The 23,875-nt window shown below is 39.6% G+C and overlaps 1 protein-coding gene across 2 annotated transcripts in view; it reads left to right on the top strand.

Annotated features, from left to right (window-relative positions):
• Nucleotides 1–806: 806 nt before the first annotated feature.
• The window catches only part of SDHAF3 (succinate dehydrogenase complex assembly factor 3), a 31,189-nt gene continuing 8,120 nt past the window's right edge, over nt 807–23,875 (top strand). The window contains exons 1-2 of one of the 2 annotated variants that reach the window (XM_063450752.1): nt 807–899; nt 4,921–5,113. In XM_063450752.1, the coding sequence (XP_063306822.1) occupies nt 808–899; nt 4,921–5,113 (285 nt within the window). In that variant the 5' untranslated portion in view covers nt 807. The remainder of the gene's footprint in view (nt 900–4,920; nt 5,114–23,875) is intronic. The other variant, XM_063450753.1, reaches the window with a different exon arrangement.

Here is a 23,875-nt window from a genome sequence, read left to right as displayed (position 1 = left end):
GTTAGACTTTGCTGAATACAAATATGTGTATTTTATTGCAGTAAAAGCAAACAGTATTATGACATTGACAGTTAAAATGTCATGTAGAACTAAAAGAATAACAACATTTCTTATTTTCTCCCAATTTTTTTCATATTAAATTATGTTTCATAGCTAAATATTTGATATTAAATGAAAGCCCTGTTTCCCCTGAATAAAATGATATATAATAAGGGGGGTGCATTTAATATGAAAGAGGTGAATTACGGTTGGACAGACATATAGCGCAAATGTCAGGTTTTGTTTACGTTTTTGTTCTGTTCACAACGTGTACATTTGGCTCAGTCCTTAAGGGGTTAACCATGCTTCCAGTTCAGCTAATTTAATCTTGAATTTAAAATTCATTTAGAATTTTCACCTTAGTAAATAACCCTGCATGTCTGTTATACAGGTGGGGCAGAACAAACCAATGTCAGGATTTTAGGACCTGGGGCACAGGAGCCAAATAAATGAGTCAACAAGGACACTGTAGTAGAAATGTAAGGCAGTGTGAGAAATCATATATAAGTCCAACACACAGACTTCAATTGCTTTTCACATTCTAAATAACCACAGCGCCTCCTACAGACAGGAAGAAGTGTTAACATTCCAAGAGTTCTAAACACTACTAATAGAGCTACGCGAGAAGCCATTTTGGTGGAGATAAGTAATGTATGTTATATCAAATAGACGTCGCTGTTGAGCTCCTAAGCCGCTTACACAGGATTGCGTGTGCGTGTGCGTGTGCCCTGAAGAAAGATGGATTCCCCTCAGGTTCCTATTATCGGCATGCCAGACGTCACGTGGCCTAAACTTCCTGCCTCTACGGAGCACCGTGAAGGACAAATTGTGATAACAGCGATTCGGATTTTTTTTGGTAGGTGACAGAATGATTATAAAAGAAGAACGTGTCAGATTATGCTCTTACATATAAACACCCAAACATGTGTTATATACTTGTACTTTATGTGTTTTATGTAAATATTATCTTGTATTGGTGACATTAATGTTTTAGCAATTAGTTACATTTAGTATTTTGACAGTGCAGTGTCATTTTCCTGAGCATGTCACAGTCAGGACATTGTTTACAGCTTAATTGGGTTTCACATCAAATTAATCTCATATAACCACTAATAGTGTTTTTTTTCCCCCCTTAATATTTTAAAATGTATTTTTATTGTTGTTGTTGTTGTTGTTTTTGTGTTTCTATTTGTTTTTACTCTACTATATTTCCTGTTAAATGCCCTAAACAGAATGTGGCAATGTATAATCCAAAGATTAGGAATCTGTTGCAGATATTTTGTACATATTTACGTTATTTAGTACACGGTCTATGAATGCGCTTTAGAATTTAATTTAATAAGAGGCAGCGTCACCTTGGAGTAATGACAGATTGCAAACATTGAGTAAAAGTTTGCTATCCGTCATGAATCTTGTTCTCAGATTTGCATTTATTTGAAATGTAAATCTAGGCTGAGACAGCCTGGCATTTTATAGCAGGGGCCTTATTTAATAGCGGATAACTCAAGCCTTGAATCAGTGAAAAAAATAATGCGGAAAAAAAATGTCCAATTTTGTCATGCTTTATTTTGTCTTCTTGGCACACCTAAATTAGTTTGTTGTGCTTGCCGCCTCTTTCTATTTTCCATCTGTCATCACTCGAGATGGCTAATGTAAAATACATCTTCTTAAAAGATGCATATTGGATGCAAATGGCGAAAAATAGCCCATTCGAGAGAAAGTATAAGAGCCGGGCTGGACTCGGAATATAATTCAGCTCTGGCATTTTAAGGCAGAGCAGTCTATTAAGTAGTGTGTGGGTACAGAGAGGTCTCATGTCATGTCATCAATGTCACCTCAAAGTGAGCCTGTTAGTTTGCTGTCCCTCTTGGGCATGTCATGCTCAGAGCCCCGCTCTGGCACAGTGTTTTGTGTTTTTCTTATATGGGACAGTTCTGCTTTTGCTGATGACTTGTCTCTGGTGTCCTTATAAGAGGGAACTCAGAGGACAAAAGTGGGACATATCAAGTTAATGGTGTTGTGCATGGGGAGGCTGTCTGTGGCGCTGTATGTTGTTGGAGGCTGAGTGTGGGATTGCATGTGTGTAGATGTGACTGTTTGTGGTAGTGTGTGTAAAGGAGTGTGTACTGTACTATGTGTCGCTAGGCTCTGTAGATTGTGTGTGCGTGTCTGTCTAGGGGTAGGAGAGTGTGAGAGGGAGAAAGCATGTGTGTCTTTGTGTATGGGGTGTAGTGTTTCTAGATGGTGTAGTGTGTGTGTGTGTGTATTGGGGCTGTTGTGTGCGTGCAGCTGGATCTAGGGGCTGTAGCGCGTGTGTGCAGGGGCTGTGGTCCATGGTGGAACTACGGCAGTTGCAGGAGTCACTGCTGCGACCTGGCCTGTCACGCCATGCGGCCTGACTGCCCTGGACCCCTGCTAATGCATCTTCTGATATTGCAATCCATATTAACTTTTTTCATACTATGGTTAGCTTATCCAGTTTTATACTGTTGATTTTTATAACCATGATTAGGAGGGTTAGTTTAATTCAGAACGTAGAACCCTCTCTTCGGCAACAAAATTCACTAAACTGTGGAATCAGTGTCAGTGAGTTCTTTGACATGCCACAACAGGAGGCAACTTTTGGACAGGGTGGCCACAGCGTGGTCCCCCCTCCTCCCCAACTATTGCAGAGCTGCAACTTTCTGATGCCAACATGAAGGATGTCGAAGCTTGTGGGTCTAAGCTTTGGCCACCTTGTTTAGTGGCATTCAGTGCTTTTCCATTACATAGGGAGAGCTAGGATTTATTCTAATCTCTGTGGTTTGGTGAGTGGAGGGGCAGGGTACAGGCATTCTTAGGTCTGGTGACTGTAATTCTTGTGTGTAAACACAGGCAATTGAAAAGCATTACACTGGATTCCCCAAGTCCCTGTATAGGTTTAGGATGTGTAGGTAGGTGAGTTGATCAAACTCTCATTAGTATTGAGAGAATTAACTTGAAGTACTTGCTTTTAACTATTAATCAAATATCAGCTGTGAAGCGTGACCATCTATTTAGGAGGTTCAAAATAGATTTTGTTCAGACTTGGTAGGGGCTTGGTAGGGGCTAGTGGCAGGACATCCATCTCACAGTGAGCGTGTCTGTTTCAATTCAGAGCGTGTGTGTGTGTGTGTCTGCCTGTCAGTATGTATGTGTGTGTGTGTCAGTGTGTGTCAAATCAGTGAGTGTGTGTCTATCAGTGTTGTCAAGACAATGAGTGTGTGTTTCTGTCAATGTGTGTCTGTCAGTGTATATATGTCAGTATGTCTTTTCATTTCTGTCCCTGAAAACACGTGTTGGTTGAGCTGTGTTTGTGTTAGTGAGTGTATGTCAGTGTATGTGTTTCAGTGAGAGCGTATAGGGAGCCCTTTTGTGATTCTTGCACCGGGCCCTGTGATTCCTATTTACACCCCTGGCTATGGTGTCCATGTTTGTGTGTCTAGAGGGTGTGTGCATCTATGAGCTGTAGTGTACATATGCATGTATCTATGTTCATGTATATGGTATGTAGTTGTGTGTAGCTTTTGAAGAGCTCTACTCGTTACGTAGAGCATTGTCATGGTAACCGGTGGTAACGTTCAGAGTGACTGGAGCTTGTGAGAATATAGGACTTAACCCTTAGCTGGAATTGAGATTAGCTGCTCAGTGCACCCCTCTGCATGTCTGTGTAATGGGCCATGAGGGAGATCTCCGATCTTCCCACCAGTCCATGAACTGACTAACTTCCTTGTTTGGGTCAAGCTCACTGAGTGTTGACAATGCATTGGCCCTGCTGGAGAGATTGTTTGGTCTTTGAGTTCCCTGGTTGCCCATCTTGGTCCAACATGCATTTGCCCAATGGCCAGTCCGAGCCGCATATGGAGGTCCTGTGGTCTCCTGGGATTGTCTGTAGGCTCCTGTTATGCATTTATTCGGTTCACCAGTGCTGCTGTTTCTTGTGGTTCATCTGCCAAGACGTGCCAAAGATAAAAGTGCAGGGATAAAAAAACACGGTAAGCATATCACTCTTTCTCCTTTTTCCTGTGCTGCACCATGCAAGTGGACATGGTATCTTGAAGGTTCTTGGCAAATATTTGGAAGACCACACAAATGGCAGTATTGTTTCAAACATGGCTGTGAGGAGAGCATCATTACCTAGTAAGCTAATCGCCACTTGCATTGTGTATCTTATGGATTGGCAATCCTCGGACACCTAGTTGGAATATTGCCATATTGCACAGCGAATACACATCACATATTCTATACTCAGAGGAGCTGAGATCCACCAGTGCATTCTCTCTATGGAGTGTCTGCAATGCAGTCAAAACACTCTAGAGTGGTTGTTGCCTGATCTGTTATTTTGTAAAATGTTCCCTTGGTTTGTCACTTCAATGCTAACTCATGTATCTTGTTCATACAGGTGTTTTCTTGTTAAACTGTAAAACAAATATTTTTGACATTGCTCTTAAGGGGAAGATAATTATTTATGTCTTAGGACTGACCAGAAGTAGAGATTTGCATATAACTAATACATACACAACGGTGGCCCATTGTATACTGCCCAAGAACCTCTACAATTCCAACTGCACCCAAAGGCCTTCCATTCCAGTAAGGTTCCATTTATCGCAATAATATTGGTCAAGGCCTGGCAAGTAGAAGTCAGAATAATGAAGGATACCCTTGTATCCCAATGAGTAAATAAAATAGATAAATATTTGATAACTGAACATTGTTTAAAACTATAGTAAGATAAGGTGTGTCAGACCATACTCACATAAGCTTAAACTCTTCTGACAACCTATGCATCAGTTTAGCCACCCCGATTATTATTATATGTATCATTGTTGTGTTCACAACATTTTCTAATGTTTGTTTTGGCAGCTGGGGGAGTGAAATGTCTGGGGTCACCACTCATTTGTATCAGGTGAGAGCCCTATATAAGAAAATCCTGCTTCTTCACCGGACATTGCCCCTGCACCTAAAAGCCCTGGGAGACCAGTACGTAAAAGATGAGTTTAGACGACACAAAACCATTTCTCCTCAAGAAGCCCAGCTGTTTATGAAAGAGTGGGAGGTAGGTGTGCCTGGAGTTTTTTTTAAGAATTATCAAATCTGCTGTTTATATGATCTAGATTACAGTGCTCAAAATTCTATATAGTTTCAGGTCTTGCTACCCAGTTTATGCAAGCCTACTCGTCTTTTGTAATAGAAAATATGCTGTATGTCACCAAATAAAAATATTAAATACTTGGTTTTAAGATACCTGCATTGCGAAATATACATACTAGACCCTTTGCTAGATTTGTGATTTAGAAATGGATATCTGAACATCTGGGGTAGTAAAGTAAAGCCCCTCTGTCACTTTGGAGTATTCCATAAAGGTAAATGTGACGAAAGCAACTTCGCTACTGGTTTTTGGAGAAGACTAATGGCCAGCCTTTTACCTTGTGATTATGGCCCCTGTGACTCATTTGGTTCTAAGGCACTGTTTCTGCCTCTTTTACTTCGATTGGAACAGATTTACACTTTTGAAGTTGTACTTCGAAAACAGCCGAAGTGTTGAAGTGGTCGACATTCGAACACGTGGCGGCGGCCATTTTTTAGTCGAACGGGTTCAGCAGTATTTTGTCGTCAGGTTCATGGAACTCAAATCGGACACGCGACGGCACGAACACAGCTGAAAAGTTGCCTTCTCAGGAACTTCGACAATTCGAACGGCATTTCAATACTGACTTTGTGCACGAACGGTCCCATTCGATTATTCAAAGTGAACTTCTATCATTAGAAATAGACCGGCCACACAGCCTAATTCTCTGGAACTGTTTTGGGCATGAAATCATATGTGCGTGCGTGCGTGCGGTCGGTCGGTCGAAAGAGACTTCCAGGAATTTCCTGAACCCATGCTCAGATCTGGGTGATTGTTAGATATGTTGTTCACCCAGATCAGGGGATATGACATTTATATGTTATGTTTTTTTTTTCTAGACTTTGTATGAATGTGTGGTTTTTCTGTCTGGGGATAATTAGGTTATTGTATTAATTACTTTAATTGTATCACAGGGAGAGGGGAGGAATTGTGTAATGTATGTGGGAGTGTCGTTCATTGTTACACTGTTTTTATTGGCTTACATGTTTTGTATCCGGTGCCCAACCAGGTCCACCTGGGCATCAACCTTGTTGGGAAACTTGTATAAAAGGCCAGTGTGCCCCGTTAAACCTTGAGTTCCAGTTTGACCCTCAACTGCTATAATCACACTGGGGATTGCTATACTCTGTATACTCCCCTGGGTTCTAATCACTAGCTCTTCTAAGAGCTGTTCCTGCTACGCTCTCTGGAGTAGGTGAGGTCTTTCCCACATGGTCCTGGATGTCAAAGGTTGGTCCAGGGTTGAAGGAAGACGGCGAGATTCCAGTTAAGCTACGGCGGTTGTGAAATCTGCGGTGCTTGTGGTGTTCGGTGCGGTGCTTATGGTCCTCAGGGTCAGCTAGGAAGCATCTGTTGGTGGAGGTGCCCAGTCGGGGGGGGGCCAGGTGATCCGTTACAGTAAATTTGTCAGTTTCTATCAATTCCCAGTAACCATTGCTAGCAATGGCTGTGGAAAAAGGCTTCTTATTGCACTAGTAACCCTGTAGAGAACATCGAGCAGTCCTATGGAGGATCCTACCCTATGGTCTCATTGGATCTTCCATAGGGATCCTGGTGGAAAACCAACTGAAAGATATAGGTGCCCATGAGAGAGGACTTCAAAAAGGTATATATTCCTGCACTTTTTCCCTTGGACCAAAGCACACAAAAGGGGTCTTTGTAAAATATGAAAGACATTAGTGACAATTTCTTTAAAGGGACACTTTAAACGCAATAGGGTAAAACAAATTTTTCCTCATCAGTTTTGCTTTTTATATTGCTTGAGTAATGCTTTCACCCTTCTTTAGCAAATCCTAAAATTTCTATAAGAGAAATTTTAACGCATTTACGGGGCGGAGCCTGACTGCCATGTGGAGAAGTCGCATCCACCTTTAGAATAAATATCGTTATCCACAGCTGAACTGACCAGGTACCTAACTTACCCTCTCCTCCGTGCTCCCTCGGGAAAGGAGTTGGGGCAACATCGACTCTCCTGACACATCTGTAGTGGCTGGCCTGTCTTACCCTGGGCCCATACAATATGTCTTTAGAGCTGGCGTGGGATGAGATGCATGGACTGCTCCAAGGACTAATCTCACCCAAGGGTGTAATTCCACATGTCTAGCCTTTACTTAATTTCAGTTAATTTAGTTTAATTTTACAGTTTTTTGAGCACCTATGCCTTTCAGTTTATGCTCTTTACCCGTCCTGGTATCTTTCCTAGGCCTTTACTCTCCACCTCAGTCTCTATACCTTATACAAACTGATAAGCGAGCCTGTATCTATGTTCCCTATTAATGTTGCTGTGGTACTATACAAGTCATTCACAATCTGTTTAACCGAAAAGTCTCCTCTCCAGCACTGTACTGCTCTGCTCCTCCTCCACCATCCGCTTGCTGAAGAGCTTTAAAATTGAAGGCTACGAATGTCGCGGAGACCCTCAGCCAGCCAGTGGATCCCCAAAACTTCTGTAGTGTTTTTTTTTTTACATTTTTTTACATTGCATGTAGTGAACGCATTATGATGATGTATTGTAGAATAGTTTTTTTGTTTTGTTTTCTTTCTTCAAATGGATATATAGTAGAACATCAAACTTGGCATTGGATTATACATATCTTGGACATAATTTATACACCATACAATATATGAGTTTCTGAAATCTGTATAGAATTTTTTTTTTTAAATTAAGAACAAAGAACATGCCATAGAAATACACATCTCTGTATTAACTTGCTCCATCAAGTCAATATCATAGGCTAGACAGAGCACCATGCTAAAATTAGCTATCACTGTAAATTATAGACATGGTTGTTTACCAAACTCTAGCTTTCATGGAATTGAATTTGAATGGCAAAACAGAGCCTAAAATAGTAAAGCTTTGACTATCAGTTGAGTGGAGGAATTTGTTTTAATCTGCTTTTTAAAGGGACACTGTAGGCACCCAGACCACTTCAGCTCATTGAAGTGGTCTGGGTGCCAACTCCCATCACCCTTAACCCTGCAAGTGTAATTTATTGTAGTTTTTATAAACTGCAATAATTTCCTTGCAGGGTTAAGTCCTCCTCTAGTGGCTGTCTACCAGACAGCCACTAGAGGGACTTCCGGCTTCTTAGACGACTTTTGGTCGTCTAAACGACGCTGGACGTCCTCACGCTATGCATGAGGACCTCCAGCATAGTCGGAATCCCCGTAGGAAATCATTAGGTCTCCCCCGCCGGTGGACGTCGGCGGGGGAGGACCGTGAGCGGAGCCTGACCCATTGCCGAGGGACGTGGGTTGGGGGGCGGGAGGGAGGGGGGGCAGGATTTTCTATTTCCAGGAAAACGGGTTTGTTTTCTTGGCACTAGAGAATCCCTTTAAGGCTCCGTTTTGTCATTCAGATTTAATTTGCTAAAATCCTCAGTTTAGTGAATCACTCTGATCACAACCAAAAGGAAAATGGAGAGGAGAGGGAATGGGTGGTTAGAAGTATAAGAATTATCAGCTCGCAGAATTAGGTGCAGCTATACAGATTAGTCAAAGAGAAAAATACACGCAAAAAAAGAAACATCCTTTCCAAAATCTTATGCATGTTTTGTGCATCAAACGCAATTTTTAATTGATGAGAAAGAGTTGGCAAAGAGAGTATATTCATCAGTGGTGCTTCAAAACTCACTTGTAATAAGAAGTATGATAATCACTGTGAACTGTAATTATTTTCTTTTTTTTTTATCCACAAGGTGGTGCTAAAGACCATGTGTTAAACAACTGTGCCAATAACTGTTGTTTGAATTATTGTTTAAAGTGAAGTCCTACAGTGTGCAGGACTTCATTAATGCATTAATTTGTGTATTCAACTTAAATAATATACTTAACCCTTTCAGAAGGAACTCGTGTAGATACAATTCCAAAATGCACCCATACCCCAGAACCATGTATACACAAATTTTGATATTGCAAAGGAAATTCATTATAGGCAAACTAAATTTGTTTGCAATTTGTCCTCTTTGGGGTCTCAGACAGCAGAGCCAGCGATATGGTTATCGGGGTGGCTCTGCTGTGACCCCCAGAAGCTGCACAAGCCAGTGGGTAGATCTACATATCTGGTTGCAGACCACTGCAATTGTTCTGTCCCAGTCCAGAAGGAAGCATTGAGTTGTTCAACCAGACCTGCTTCTTAAAGGATTGCTCCAATCCTTGTAACTAATGCGTTTCCTCCCCCCCCCCCCCCCATATTGCCCCGTTGGGTATATCTAGCTAGCCTCTCTAGTTTTTTGTTTTGTTTGCTTTCCTGTAATCCAAGTCTCTCTCTCTTCCATCCCGTGTCACAGCAGCTCCAGCCCGATCCATTGGAGAGCTGTAATTGGACAATTTCACTGGCTCAGAGCAAGTGTGTGCCGGTCATGGGAGGGGGCGGGGAGTGGTAAGGCAGAGAGGGAGGATTTAAAAAACAAAAACAAAAAAAATAACAGATGTAAAGGAGGGAGGTGGAGAGACTGCGAGAAGGGAATGGTGCTGGTTTTGCTGTTTTTTCAATCAGATGTTAACTTACTTTAGAAGTATTCATATCTGGCTCTGTAAGTTTTTCATTTTACCAATTTTACTATTTATTTTTGGTTGGTTTATATCACTATTTTACTTTTCTTTTTCAACCTTATTTAGAGTTATATTTATAAGGCCATTAAATATAGTAAGAACAGGGGAGAGAGGTATTTAGCATAGGTGCTCTCGAAGGCACAGAATAGGAATTTGCTTACCCCTCCCCCTTCCTACACCATTTGACCTTTTTGGAAACTCTTCCCCATGGTTAATTACATTAAGGGACATGCAAGAGAGCCACCTGTAAGCGGGTTCTCCTACTTCTCTTTTGTCAGTTGATTGACAAGTGGGGTTGGGATATTTTTATTTTTTTTTTTGTAATTGGAGAAATGTTATTTTAGTACAGGATGAGGAGACCGCAATTGTACCAATATGTTACTCGTGGAGGACTGTGAAGGAAACAGTCTCATGATGGGTAGGTAACCTTTCTTTAAATCGTGATAATAACAAATCTAAAATGTCATAGTAGAAAACGTAAGGAACCTAAGCCAGGAATTGGATCAGAAATAGCAAGATTGATCCCAGAGGGTGATAGGTGACCACTACATAATGGCGATGGAGCAGCAAATAGAGTGAACATCACTGGAGAAAGAGAGAAAGGTAATTGTAGGTATCTATTGAAAGTTATAGGTGGAGGAGAGCAGTATGCCTAAATCTTCTCCTTTACGCTGTACTGCAGACTATTACAGAGTTGTAAGCCACTAAAAGAAAGGGTCATATGGGATGCAGTTTTCAACTGCAGTTTTGTTAAAGTGCAGAAGTTATAAAAGAGAGCAAGCAATACAATGAATTAAGATTAATTATTTATTTGCCTATATATTTTGAGTTTTGATCTTCCTCAAATGCTGCTCCAGTACTCTTCTCTCTGCTTTCTGTTATATCACTGAATTTGATGAATGAACCAACTGTTGTGGAAAAAAAAGCCACTATGTTTAAGGGTTACTCATTACCACAATAGCCTGTTGTAGTGGTTATAATGCAAGGAGTACCCTAGCCTGGTTACGTTGTAAAAACAGTTGGGTTGCCTGGTGTTCCATTGATGTGCTACCAACTTCTGCAGCGCTGTGTAATAAGCCCTGGTGGTCAACATTCATTGGCTGAGTGCGTCACCTGACCACTTTTAGCCAAGAACTGTCATTCTGTGCAATAAAAGTTGCACAAAATTGACACTAGCCAGTCTGTAACTCCAGTTCTGGCCTGGCTGATGACCCCCCCCCCCCCCCTATAAAGCTGACCAAGGTGGATTTACACTTTTGACAGCAGAGGTGGTTAATCTCTGTATGTGCTGACTCGACGCACGAATGACTACTGCAAAACACAGAAGTGGTCATGGTGCTTGAGGTAACACTTTAACCGACAGCATGTTTGAACCCACGTCCAACTAAATTGTTATAATGGTTAATTTACAGAATGGCAACATCCTGAATGGAGGGAGTCACAGACTTATTTCCAAAGTGGATGCCAATTGTCAGCTGGTATAAGTACAGCTGGTGTATACAAAATACTATGGCTTTCAAAGTTCACTCCTGCTTTTAATCTCTGCACGGTTTTCTCTTTTACATTTTTTATTTTTCAATGCATATTGTGAATACAAGTATTGTGTAGACGAGTGTATAAGGAGATAAACATTAAAGGTGTTTCATAAAATGTTGCGCCTACTGTACTTTTTATATAATAGTAAACATGAAAAGAACAAGAAAACTGTGCAAGATTTTAAATACATATAACAAGGTATCATCAGTCTATTCTGTCATGTCTGTATGCTCGTCAGGTCAATGACTGAGTAATCAAGAGAAGAAAGAAAAGACATGTAGAGTAAGTCTTGCAATCGCATGCAGTACTCAGGGTAAAACAAGATAAACTGAAATACCACTGGGTATAAAGACATTCAGTAAACTTAATAAAAACTTGGATCTCTGCATTGCTAGGTGAAAATTGCCACATGTCGAACACCACAAATATGGAACGACCTCCTGCACACTTTCAAATATTTCCCAAGCCAAAAATCTTCTCCAAAATCCCTCTCTACATATCTCAAAACAGAATGCACCTGTCATGGTTTATTATGTATTTCTTACCTGTTCTATGTTACATTTTATATATATATTGTGTATTATTGTTTTTGTATTTTATAGTACCCTATTGTATCGAAGCAATGTTTTGTGGATCCAGGACATACTTGAAAACGAGAAAAAATCTCAACGTATCCTTCCTTGAAAATATTTTATAAAGAAATAAATAGGGAGTCTGTCTGTGTGTCGGATACTGTCCATTCTGACTGGTCTCCTACCCGCCACGATCCTGGGCTGAAGTAGGGGCCATTGGCTTATGTACAGGGATCTTCTTGTTCCAAACGGCAGGAATGCATGCCCGCAGGTACTCTGAGATCCGAGAGACCCTCCGAGTGAGTGGATGGCACAATGGATGCATCTTCACAGTGTGCTGGAGCTTATTCATGAGGTATAGGGCTTATATGATGCCAGAACTCCTGGCACAGCTGTTCGAATTTGGACTCAGTGTTCTTTCTTGGCAAATTGGAAGTTCTAAACCGTGGCCATTGTGGATTTACTGCGTGGTCCCAGATTCGGCAGGAGTCAAATACGCCACTACAGAGAGGCAAGTTTCCTCAGTGCGGACTGGGATATCCCCAACCGTTTCAAAGGAGGGGGAAAGGAGCTGTGATAAAATAACTGTGAGCCCATGCGACCATGGGCAGGAGATCGGCTGCCTCCCCCGGCAACTAGGCCACAAGACTTGGTAGGACGCTAAACTCACTGGTTGAGCCTTAAGGTAGCCCTTGCATTGCAGGGATTTTCTCCAGAGAGCTAATAAAAGTTCCTGCTGAGGAGCTTCCTCTCTCATTAGAGATAGTAGTGGATGCATGGAGCAGCTTTTGGTGGACCCAAGGTAAAAGGTCAAATGGTTTCACTACTTATTGGTGGTGTGAATTCCCAGGGCACTCCTGGCACCATAACCACTACAGCAAGCTGTAGTGGTTCTGGTGCATGGAATGTTCCATTAAGTAAAAGAGCATTTGCAGCAAAGACAGCTTTTAAAAAACAAAAAAAAAGCAAACTTTTTTTCAGTACATTCAAGCCATTCATATTAATATATTACTGTTGAAACATTTCATTCAAAACAACTAATAGATATGATTCCACATCTCAATAGCTGTAAGATTTTCCAATGCATATTTTAAGCAGCCTGCTGTCAGAATTTCTTATTTGATGAATACTGTGCTTCCTATGCAGATGAGAAATACATAAAGCGATCTTGAAATATATACATTATTAATAAGAATGGCAAAGAGTGAGGGGGCTACTGTGTTAATATACCTTCCATCAACTAAATCATTAAACTGTACAAATTCCAGAAGATTAGGTACTTCTGAAAAGTAGACCTGGTTGCTTGAAAATTGAATTATCTTCTTCAATCCTGGGATCTCATGTTCAACAATAGAAAATGCTCAGTTCTATAACCCTCTGTCAGATTTATTTCTTCAGTTCAATTTTTTGGAAGATGGGAAACCAATCTGAGAAGATTATGAGAATCTAAATTTGACAGAACAGTGTGCGATTATTAACACTTGATCACATGGGATGTCAAACATACTGCAGAGAACGGAGATGAAGAGGTGCTTTTCTGCCATTAGTGCAACCTATTGAAGTTTCTGCTAATTAGAATGCTTGTTCTTCAGTAGTACGGCCACAAATCCAATCAATGATCATAATCGGCCAAATATGATGTGTTTCAAAGAACCAAACTCTGTCGTGATCAACAGATATTGGCCACATTTTTTTTTTTATTTTTGCAGCTACTATTCTGTTCATTATTAAAGGGACACTATAGTCACCTGAACAACTTTAGCTTAATGAAGCAGTTTTGGTGTATAGAACATGCCTCTGCAGCCTCACTGCTCAATCCTCTGCCATTTAGGAGTTAAATCCCTTTGTTTATGAACCCTAGTCACACCTCCCTGCATGTGACTTGCACAGCCTTCCATAAACACTTCCTGTAAAGAGAGCCCTATTTAGGCTTTCTTTATTGCAAGTTCTGTTTAATTAAGATTTTCTTATCCCCTGCTATGTTAATAGCTTGCTAGACCCTGCAATAGCCTCCTGTATGTGATTAAAGTTCAATTTAGAGATTGAGATACAATTATTTAAGGTAAATTACATCTGTTTGAAAGTGAAACCAGTTTTTTTTTTTTTTTGTATGCAGGCTCTGTCAATCAGGCTGCATAAACAGAAACAAAGTGATTTAACTCCTAAATGACAGTGAATTGAGCAGTGAAATTGCAGGGGAATGATCTATACACTAAAACTGCTTTATTTAGCTAAAGTAATTTAGGTGACTATAGTGTTCCTTTAATTTATTTCAAAAGCAACCCTAGGAAATATCGGTTCTACTTTTGCAGAGGTTATGTTCCAATTTTTTCTTTGTTTGCTATCTGGGCTATTGCCAGGAGATGGCGCTTGTTCATTAAAATTTATAATAGGTGTTCTATTATATACCAACATGAATGCTTCTAATGCCCCATGAGAAAAAAAGTATTTGAGCATAAAAAGTCAATATTTCCCACTGGTTGTTCAATGCGACTTGGCACAATGACCCTATAGAAAGCAAATCGATAGGTATACATTGGACTGAGAAGCAATTTCCACTTTGCTTTGTTATGACCTGTGTAAATAAACAGGACTTTAACCCCTTAAGGACCAAACTTCTGGAATAAAAGGGAATCATGACATGTCACACATGTCATGTGTCCTTAAGGGGCTAAAGTAACTTTGTCTTTGTTACAATGTTTTTCTTTCTTTCATTTCTAATGACATTTCGGGAGACTGGAAACACACACAGTCTCTCTATAACACTACAAGCAGTCCATGCACAAAGCCTACAACAAGCAGACTGGTGGAGAGACTGCAGGAAATGGGCCTTATGTTGCAAATTACAGAGCATAAAGCGAGCCTGGCAGATAGAAAGAAATAGACAGAAAGTTGGAGAACCGAGACACATGCAGCTTTTTATGGTAAAGACTTTGTAAAAAGAGTCATGGAGAAAGAAGGAAGAGAGAGAGGACAGAGAGAGGTTAAGAGACAGAAACTGATTGGAAATAAAGGATGAACAAAAAAGGGTCAGCAAAGAGGATTTTAATGCCCCGGCCCTAGTCTTACTGTAATACCTACTAACCCAGCATGATGGCGGCATTGTACTTGACGAATATCTTCTTAAGTAATGACATTTATCATTTGTACTTTTAGTAAATGATCAATAATTTGCTTAAGGAGGTATTGCAACGTACAATGTATCGGTCAGGATGGGTTTACCTTAAGACTACATTCATTTCTTTCCAAACTGAAGTTATCAGAATTACAGATGCAAGAAAAAGTATGTGAACCCTTTGGAATGATATGGATTTCTGCACAAATTGGTCATAAAATGTGATCTGATCATCATCTAAGTCACAACAATAGACAATCACAAACTACTACTGCTTAAACTTACCGTGGACTGATGAACAGCCCTTTCCACATACTTTTTCCACCTGCACTGTGAATGTTTACATGGTGTGTTCAATAAAAACATGGCAACATTTCATTCTTTGTGTGTTATTAGTTTAAGCAGACTGTGATTGTGATTGTCTATTGTTGTGACTTACATGATGATCAGATCACATTTTATGACCAATTTGTGCAGAAATCCATATCATTCCAAAGGGCTCACATACTTTTTCTTGCAACTGTAAATATATATTTTGTTTAGTAACATTCTACAAATTTCCAGCAGTTTTTCAAAGTTGGCTGGCAATATATAGGTCCAAACTTCCATCAGCCAGGAGCCGTGGTCAAAACCCCAGGATCCCTCAAGTTCTCTAAACAATGCAAACAAGCTTGAAAATATCAGTACTGATATTAACATTCATCTTATGTAACCTATTCCGTCAAAATATCTTAACAAACCATGAACATTTGAACAGGTTATCTTTCGGAATAGATTTTGTAGAGTTAGAGGCATCGGCACATTTGGTTCTCCCAAGTTGGATGCAACATTAATTGAGCTCCCAGACCTGGAGTTCAAATGATGAACTCCATGATAAGCTGAGGCAGCAGTAGGACATTGCTGGGATTTGGACTGGTGTTTTGTTTTTATGCTGTGTAAAATTAAGATCAGGAGAGCATGCCGTTATAGTGGGATTGATTTTCCTCACTAAAATAATACCTTTAATGAATTGTGTGCACTATTAGAAATTATTATTATTATATAATCCACATACTTTAAAATTTCACATGCAAAAATACCCCCCCCAAAAAGTTGTAAAAGTCCACCCCCTTTTCTGCCATGTTTTTTTTTTTATCTTAGAAACAGACAGAACAAGATGTAGTCCAAACTGATACTCTTCCACACATCATACTGCATTTGACATAAAGATAAAAAAAGGTTTCCATTTCCATATTTAGTTTATTCATGACAGTGTTAAATGTATCGAACGGCAATTTGCGTCATGGCTAAGTTTCTGTATGTTATGAAATCCATTAAATGATCATCTTTCTGTCATTTTTGAAATCTGTAACACCGTGAAAAATTAAACCAGTTGTGAAATAAGCGAAGTAAAATCCACCATTTTATTTAGAATGGCCCGTATATCTAAATAGGTAAGAGAACATTAGAGAGCTGGGGATACATGTTTGTATTCCTAATGTTATAGTGTTGCTTTAATTGAACACTCCAATCACCATAGTCACTACAGCCTGCTATGCCCTGGTGCGCTCCCAGTGTAACCTAACCTAGCGTCGCCCAGGCACTGCTGCCACCTCCTCTGCAGACGGGAACCCCTGCACAGCACTAAGTCTGGCAGATATCAGAGTTACACTCGTTCCCTGACATTGCACAGCTGCACTAAGGTGATGAGCTAGCGGTGCAGTGCAGCGTTAATGGAAGCTCCTTGCAGTAGTTCCTGGCTGCAGAGGAGGTGGCTGAGTACTTTCTGCAGATACCAAGTAAATTGTCAAACCCTTCTTAAAGTGTAGGAGTGGGAGCAGGCTGTAGTGGTTATAGTGCTTGGAGTGTACCTTCTATGTTTCTGTTTCATATAAAACTTAGAATGTGACGGCAGATGAGAACCATTCGACCCATCTAGTCTGCCCAATTTTCTAAATCATTTTATTAGTCGCAGGCCGTATCGTGCATCTAGTATAACATTATGCCTAAACTCCATCACTGTGTTAACCTCGACCACATCAGCTGGAAGGCTACTCCATGCATCCACTAACCTATAAGTAAGTAATACTTCCTCATATTATTTTTAAACCTTTGCCCCTCTAATTTAAGACTATTACATTCTATTTTGCTGCCCCTTGTACTGTTTTATTGACATTGCCAGGTAAATGGCATTCATATATTCATCAAACTAAAAGGACTAACAAGCCATCCCCCTTCTCCTATGAAATGCATTTAATGCATTGTAATGCATCTCCACAGACAGAATAAAAAAACAAAAACAAACCTGCTTAACATACTTTGTTGTTTGTGTGAAACAGTCTCCTCTTCCAGGTTATAGATGGGTTTTACTCGCAAGACTTAACTGAATTCTTTGGTCTGTTGTTGCAAAAAAACAAAAAAAAAAAAACAACAACTATGACCCGGCATACAATCAAACTGCTCCATGTTAACATGTTTAGCTTTTTATTTTTTTTTAGATTGGACACGTGTGTGTAAGGTTAGTAAGTGTTAATGTCTGTCGACCTTGATGGATAATGCAATATGACCAGAAACGGGAAAAAGAGAGACTATTACAAACATTAGACCCCAGGGAAAAGAAATTACAATTGTCATGGTTTAAATAGATTAAAGCATGTTAACCTTCTTCCCAAGCCAATTTCAGTTGATATCTCCTACAGTTTTTATTGTATTCTGATCTTTTTGAAACAAGAATGAGAGGAACCATTGCTTTATTTTTCCTCTATAACTGGGAAATCCTATAATCTGTAATCATAGAGTATGTTATTTCACAGTGAAGCCTAAAACCAGCAATTCAGTATTATTGTATATTGTATCTTTATAAAGCCATGATTTTTGTCAGTCTATTGATTTTCTCATCTCTTTTTTTTTTTGAGAAATATTTATTTACAATTGCTAGTTTTTTTCCCCCCGCCCGGGCATTAATGAGGAAAATGTTTGCAAGAAATTTTGCCCCCCGTGCAACCAGTTTTCCAGGCTAAGCCTAAACCTATTTTTTTTTTTAATTCTTTCAAGAGAATTTTTACATTTTTACATTTTTTTTTTTTTTTTACAATAAATGGAATATTTAGGCTGCCCATATTTATACTTAAACAAAGAGAGGGACATCCTTTTTATGCTATGAGTATGGATAGTGTTGCTGCTACAACTTATGACCAATTGCTCTTTTGCACATGAGGAACTATTCAAGCCCCCCCCCCCCTCCCTTTTTGTGGCATAACTGGAAATGGCTACAATTTGGATTTTTGCCATCGTTTGGATCAACAACATGAAGAAATGGGTTTCAAGGTAGAACGTGATAGACTTTAGTCTTTTTAAAACCTAGATTACTATGTAAGTACACAATAGAGAAGCACTTAGAAATATATAAAGTACAGGATATTAACATTAATATTGTGGTAATGCTTCTATTGCTTATGTCCTATTCAGACAGCTCAAAAATAGTTCCAACTATATCAGAATAACAGGTGGGAAAAAAAAAAAAAGAGGCCTTCAAGAAATTTTAGGTATATCGGAGCGTGTGGCACTAACCATGCGTTAGGTCCCACCATCTCTGTGGCGTTATGGAAGGAAGAGACCTGACCAGTGACTACAGAGCCTTGGTACTGAAAAGAGGTAATTTAAAAAAAGGGATTTTAAGCCTTTAATCATTGAACGGAGGGGGGCAACAAAACTAGGGACAAGGACATTATAGCGTTAGGAATACATATTTGTATTCCTAATTTTATAGTTTTCTTTTAAAGGAGAACCATCAGCTGCCACGGCATTCTGTCCCTGATCACTGTAATTTAAATGATCCTCAGTCCAGAGGAGCACTTAATCAAATGAAGAAATCTCTGCTTTGGCTGGGCAGTGCGTTCTTTTAAGGGAGCTAATAGCCCTTTGCTTCCATGGCTACGACACAACTTCGATAAATTCTAGGCATGGCTGTACAAAGGCTTATATTGCTCACTAGAAATGGAAGCAGGCACTGAACCTCTGGCAAGTCATTTCCTTATAATTCCTTTTATGACAAGAAATATAAAAATTCGGATCTGGCAGATTTGATGTTCTGTCACACTAAACATTTTTAGAGAACCTTTTTATATGGTCCATGGTTAATTTAAGAAAATAAACCAAGTTATTTATATCTTACATGGTTATCCGTATCTTCACACGACTGCAATTTTCCAAGGACAAAGTCCAATATTCATAAAATCTCACTTTCCATTTTTTTTTTTCTTATTAAATCAACTTCGGTCGATACAACTTGCTTCGTGATGGTTTTTTTTTTTTAACCCCAAACTTGAAAGCATCTCACCCAGGAGGAGCATAGCCTCAGAGCCAGACAGGGACCCCCAAAAGAAGGCAAAAATTTACCACTTAGTTTTCCTAATTGTTATCTAACATTACTTGCCTTACCTTGTTTTGCCCTATTTCTACCAATTTAAACAGTTTTAAGTACTCAAGTAGGGATACGTTAAAAGTAAATTAAAACATATAATAGTATGACTTTGGATATTTTGCGCTTTAATTACTAGATACTCATTAATTACATAACATTTGTAAAATCCAGACTATAAAGGTGCCCCAAACCTCCAATGCAACAGTCATCAGTCATCAACCTCTGAATGCCCCTATTTTCCACCCATTGTGTCTTGAGCTGCAATATCACATGACCAAGTTTCACAAGGTCAGAGCTATGGATGTGGCTCTTGTGGCTGTCAGTGTGACAGCCACTAGAGCATGGGTTAGCAACCTATGGCACATGTGCCATGCATGGCACTCGAGGTACCTTTGCATGGCACTTAAGGCTGCCAGAGACAACCGGGATCTGGCGTATTGGGAGTCCCCGTTGGACTTCAGATATCTGCTAGTGCAAACCGAGCAGTGATTGCAGATCGTGAGGGAAAATCCTTAATTTACGCTTTGTAGCACTCAGATCACTTCCTCCCAGCACTTGTGAATGGGAATCCGCACTGGAGTAGAGCAGTCCACAGCAGCTATCACAGCTACTGCCTTTGACCTGTACCTGACCTGCCCAGTTCCCACTGGACCCCAGGGAATCCACACACACTGCTAGATACATGCAGAGCTGCAGAAGAAGCCTCCCCTCATACAAATAACACAAAACCACTGACAATCCACACCCACGCCCACAACCTCGCAAGCAGCCTCTCACATGCAATTCCACAAGTAGCCCTCATACACAGCCCACATTCATAGGTATCTTAAACAACACCACAAACTACTTGTGAACATATACAATATAACAGCCCACATACGCACAAATACAATGCTACAAACAACTGCAACACCCATAAATAACACAAGCAGAATATGGCAACATACTAACCTCAATTTTAAAAAATTAGGACCAGCACCCTAAGGGACTTCAAGATTTTGGTTTGGCACAGTACTACTAAAAGGTTGCCTATCCCTGCACTAGAGGCATGTTTTAACCCTTCAAGGTGCTTTGAACGGTTAAACATACAGGACCTAGAGACCTCTTCATTACTGCATGAGTTCCTTAACCCCTTCCCAACCAAGGACGTATCGGGTACGTCTGACAAAAAATGGTTCCTTAAGTACCGCGGACGTACCCGATACATCAGCGGGGAATTAGAGCGTCGGAAGCAATCATGATCACTTCCAGCAGCTCTAATGGTATTGCAGCGATGCTTTGATGTTGAGGCATCGCGCAATACCCCCCTTCACAGCCAAGCCGCCGGAGAACTCCGGGTGATCGGAACCCTTGATAAGGGCAACCAGTTGGTGCCGAAACGTTGGGGTAGTTGGTGACTTGTGTCTCTGCCTTAAGGCTTGTAAGGTTTGGATATATTATTTTGATTGCAATTTGCCTTGTTTTTGTTCATTTTGTTATTTGCATACTTATTAAAGATTTATACTTACCGTAATATCAGTGAGTGTTATAGTGTGTATTCTGTATCATATAGTGATTATTGTGCTTGTATAGTTTGCACCTAGCTAGTGGTGATTGTTTAATAGTAATTTTGTCTCTCCATGGAGTTTTTTTCTTATGTATTAAAAACCTCGACATATCCCATATTAAATACCCTGGGTTGTCTACTTTTCAAAAATATATGGTTTGATGGGGTAAATTACATGGGCCGGCTTCAAAAATGTCCCAAATAGGAAATGGGTGCATGATGACCAGCTGTGAAAATTCCAAGTTGGAAAACTGGAATGCGCACCCTCCAAACAAGGTCATTTAGCCCCCAGAGAACCCGACACACCTATACATGAGTGGTATTACTGTACTCAGGAGATGTTGCCGAACACATATTGGGGTGTTCTTTGGCAGTAACCCTTAAAGTTCTCTGTACATATATTCTTAAATTACTATGTGTGTCAAGAAAATCACCAATTATATATATTTTTTTGAATTTGGCATAGATTGGTGGTAAAATGGTTGCATGAAAAGAGTCAAAATACCACAAGTTTAATATCTTAGGTTGTCTTCTTTTAAAAAAAAATATATACATGTGAAGGGTTATTCAGGTATTCCTGACAGATATCAGTGTTACAATGTAACTTGCATTCATTTTGGAAAAGAAAAAAAAATGGTTTGGAAATAGCAAAGTGCTTCTTGTATTTATAGCCCTATAACTTTCCAAAAAAAAGCTAAGAACATGTTAACATTGGGTATTTCTAAATTTAGGACAAAATTTAGAAACTATTTAGCATGGGTGTTTTTTGGCGGTTGTAGATGCATAACAGATTTTGGGGGTCAAAGTTCGAAAGTGTTTTTTTTTTTTTTCTTTCATTTTTTCGTCATATTTAAACAAAAATTATATTAAATTATATGATATGATGAAAATAATGGTATCTTTAGGAAGACCATTTAATGGCGAGAAAAACGGTATATAATATGTGGGTACAGTAAATGAGTAAGAGGAAAATTACAGCTAAACATAAACACCGCAGAAATGTAAAAAGAGCTCTGGTCCTTAACAGTAAGAAAATTGAAAAATGGTCTGGTCACTAAAGGGTTAATAAGAATTGGATGAATGATTATATTCAGGTGGGTATATTAGAATTGATTATCATGTCCTGTCTTGTTCTTATCCTTTAGTAAACCGTCTCCCTACATTAAGTTGAGGTAGGTCCAGTAAATGTATATAAGAATGTATTGTTTGAATTCCAGATCTATTAAAACCCATTTTACGGGTCATTTGCTTTGGTCCAATTTGTTTTTTTTCATATCTGGGCAATATTACATTAGCAGATATCAATATATTTGTCCTGTTTGTTATTACTTACCTATATCATTTGGGTCAGAGTATTGGAGGGTCATGTAATCTACCTCTGTATCCATGCTAATTTGATTTCTTTTCCAGACAGTTGTGTTGTCTGTCTGATATGATAAAGTGGTTTAATTAGATTTCGGGAGCAATGTGACTTTGCACATTCAGAATACTGTATAAATAGAGTTACTGGATCCAGCATGTTTTAGGGACACATATCATGTGTCCCTGACAGCATGCTTGCTATGATAACCCTATGTATAACCACTTTGCCCCACATATTTGCTCTATAGTAAAGCCTTATATAGTATTTTTTTTATCCTGTTGCGTTCGTAGAATACAAAGAAATTTATCTACCGTATATACTCGAGTATAAGCCGACCCGAATATAAGCCGAGGCCCCTAATTTTACCCCCAAAAAACTGGGAAAACTTGACTCGAGTATAAGACTAGGGTGGGAAATGCAGCAGCTACTGGTAAATTTCTAAATAAAATTAGATCCTAAAAAAATTATATTAATTGAATATTTATTTACAGTGTGTGTATATAATGAATGCAGTGTGTGTGTGTGTATGAATGCAGTGTGTGTATGAATGCAGTGTGTGTATGAATGCAGTGTGTGTGTGTGTGTGTCTGCAGTGTGTGTGTATGAGTGCAGTGTGTATATGAGTGCAGTGTGTGTGTGATGCAGAGTGTGATGCAGAGCCTTGGTGGGGGTGGGCATTATTATTATTATTTTTTAATTATTATAATTTTAATATTATTTTTTTGGTTATATTAATATTTTTTTTTTATTTTATTATTATTAATATTTTATTATTTATATTTTTTTATTATTTTATTTTTGTTTCCCCTCCCTGCTTTTTAGCTGGCCAGGGAGGGGAGCTCTCACTCCCTGGTGGTCCAGTGGTGTGCACTGTGTAGGAGGGGGGCTGGCAGAGAGCGCTTACCTCTCCTGCAGCTCCTGTCGGCTCCCTCCTCCTCCGCGCCGGTCCGGTCAGCTCCCCTGTCAGCTCACAGTGTAAGTCTCGCGAGAGCCGCGCTATGACCCCGCGGCTCTCGCGAGACTTACACTGGGTCTTGCAGAGGGAGCTAACCGGACCAATGCGAAGGAGGAGGGAGCTGCAGGAGAGGTAATTAAACGCTCTGCCAGCCCCCACAGCCCCATTGTCTGTATTATTGCAATGTAAATTGCCATAATGCAGACATTGACTCGAGTATAAGTCGAGTTGGGGTTTTTCAGCACAAAAAATGTGCTGAAAAACTCGACTTATACTCGAGTATATACGGTATTTTTCCGCAGTTTCTAATTTAGTGTGCCTCTGAACGATGTTTATAAATGATCATACTTCAGAGCAGAAACTATGTAAATCCACATTTAAAAAAAACATTTTTATATTCTTGCTCTTACATAAAAAATGCAGCAATAATATCATCTTTGTAATATGTTTTCTGTATGGTGGACTCTGTGGGAAAACAAAATTACGAGGAATATGATTTAAATACAAGTGCACGGCTTTGAAATGGCCTCTTGTGTGTCATTTCAATAAGGAGCATGTAGATTATGGAAGATTTCATTTTGTAATAAGCTTCTTTGTCTTTCCATTGCAGTCTGTTCTGACAATAAAGAAATGTGTTTGAGCTGTTG

This window comes from Pelobates fuscus, chromosome 4, assembly GCF_036172605.1.
Source record: "Pelobates fuscus isolate aPelFus1 chromosome 4, aPelFus1.pri, whole genome shotgun sequence".
Taxonomy (NCBI): Eukaryota; Metazoa; Chordata; class Amphibia; order Anura; family Pelobatidae; genus Pelobates; species Pelobates fuscus.
This window is presented reverse-complemented; position numbering and strand designations above follow the sequence as displayed.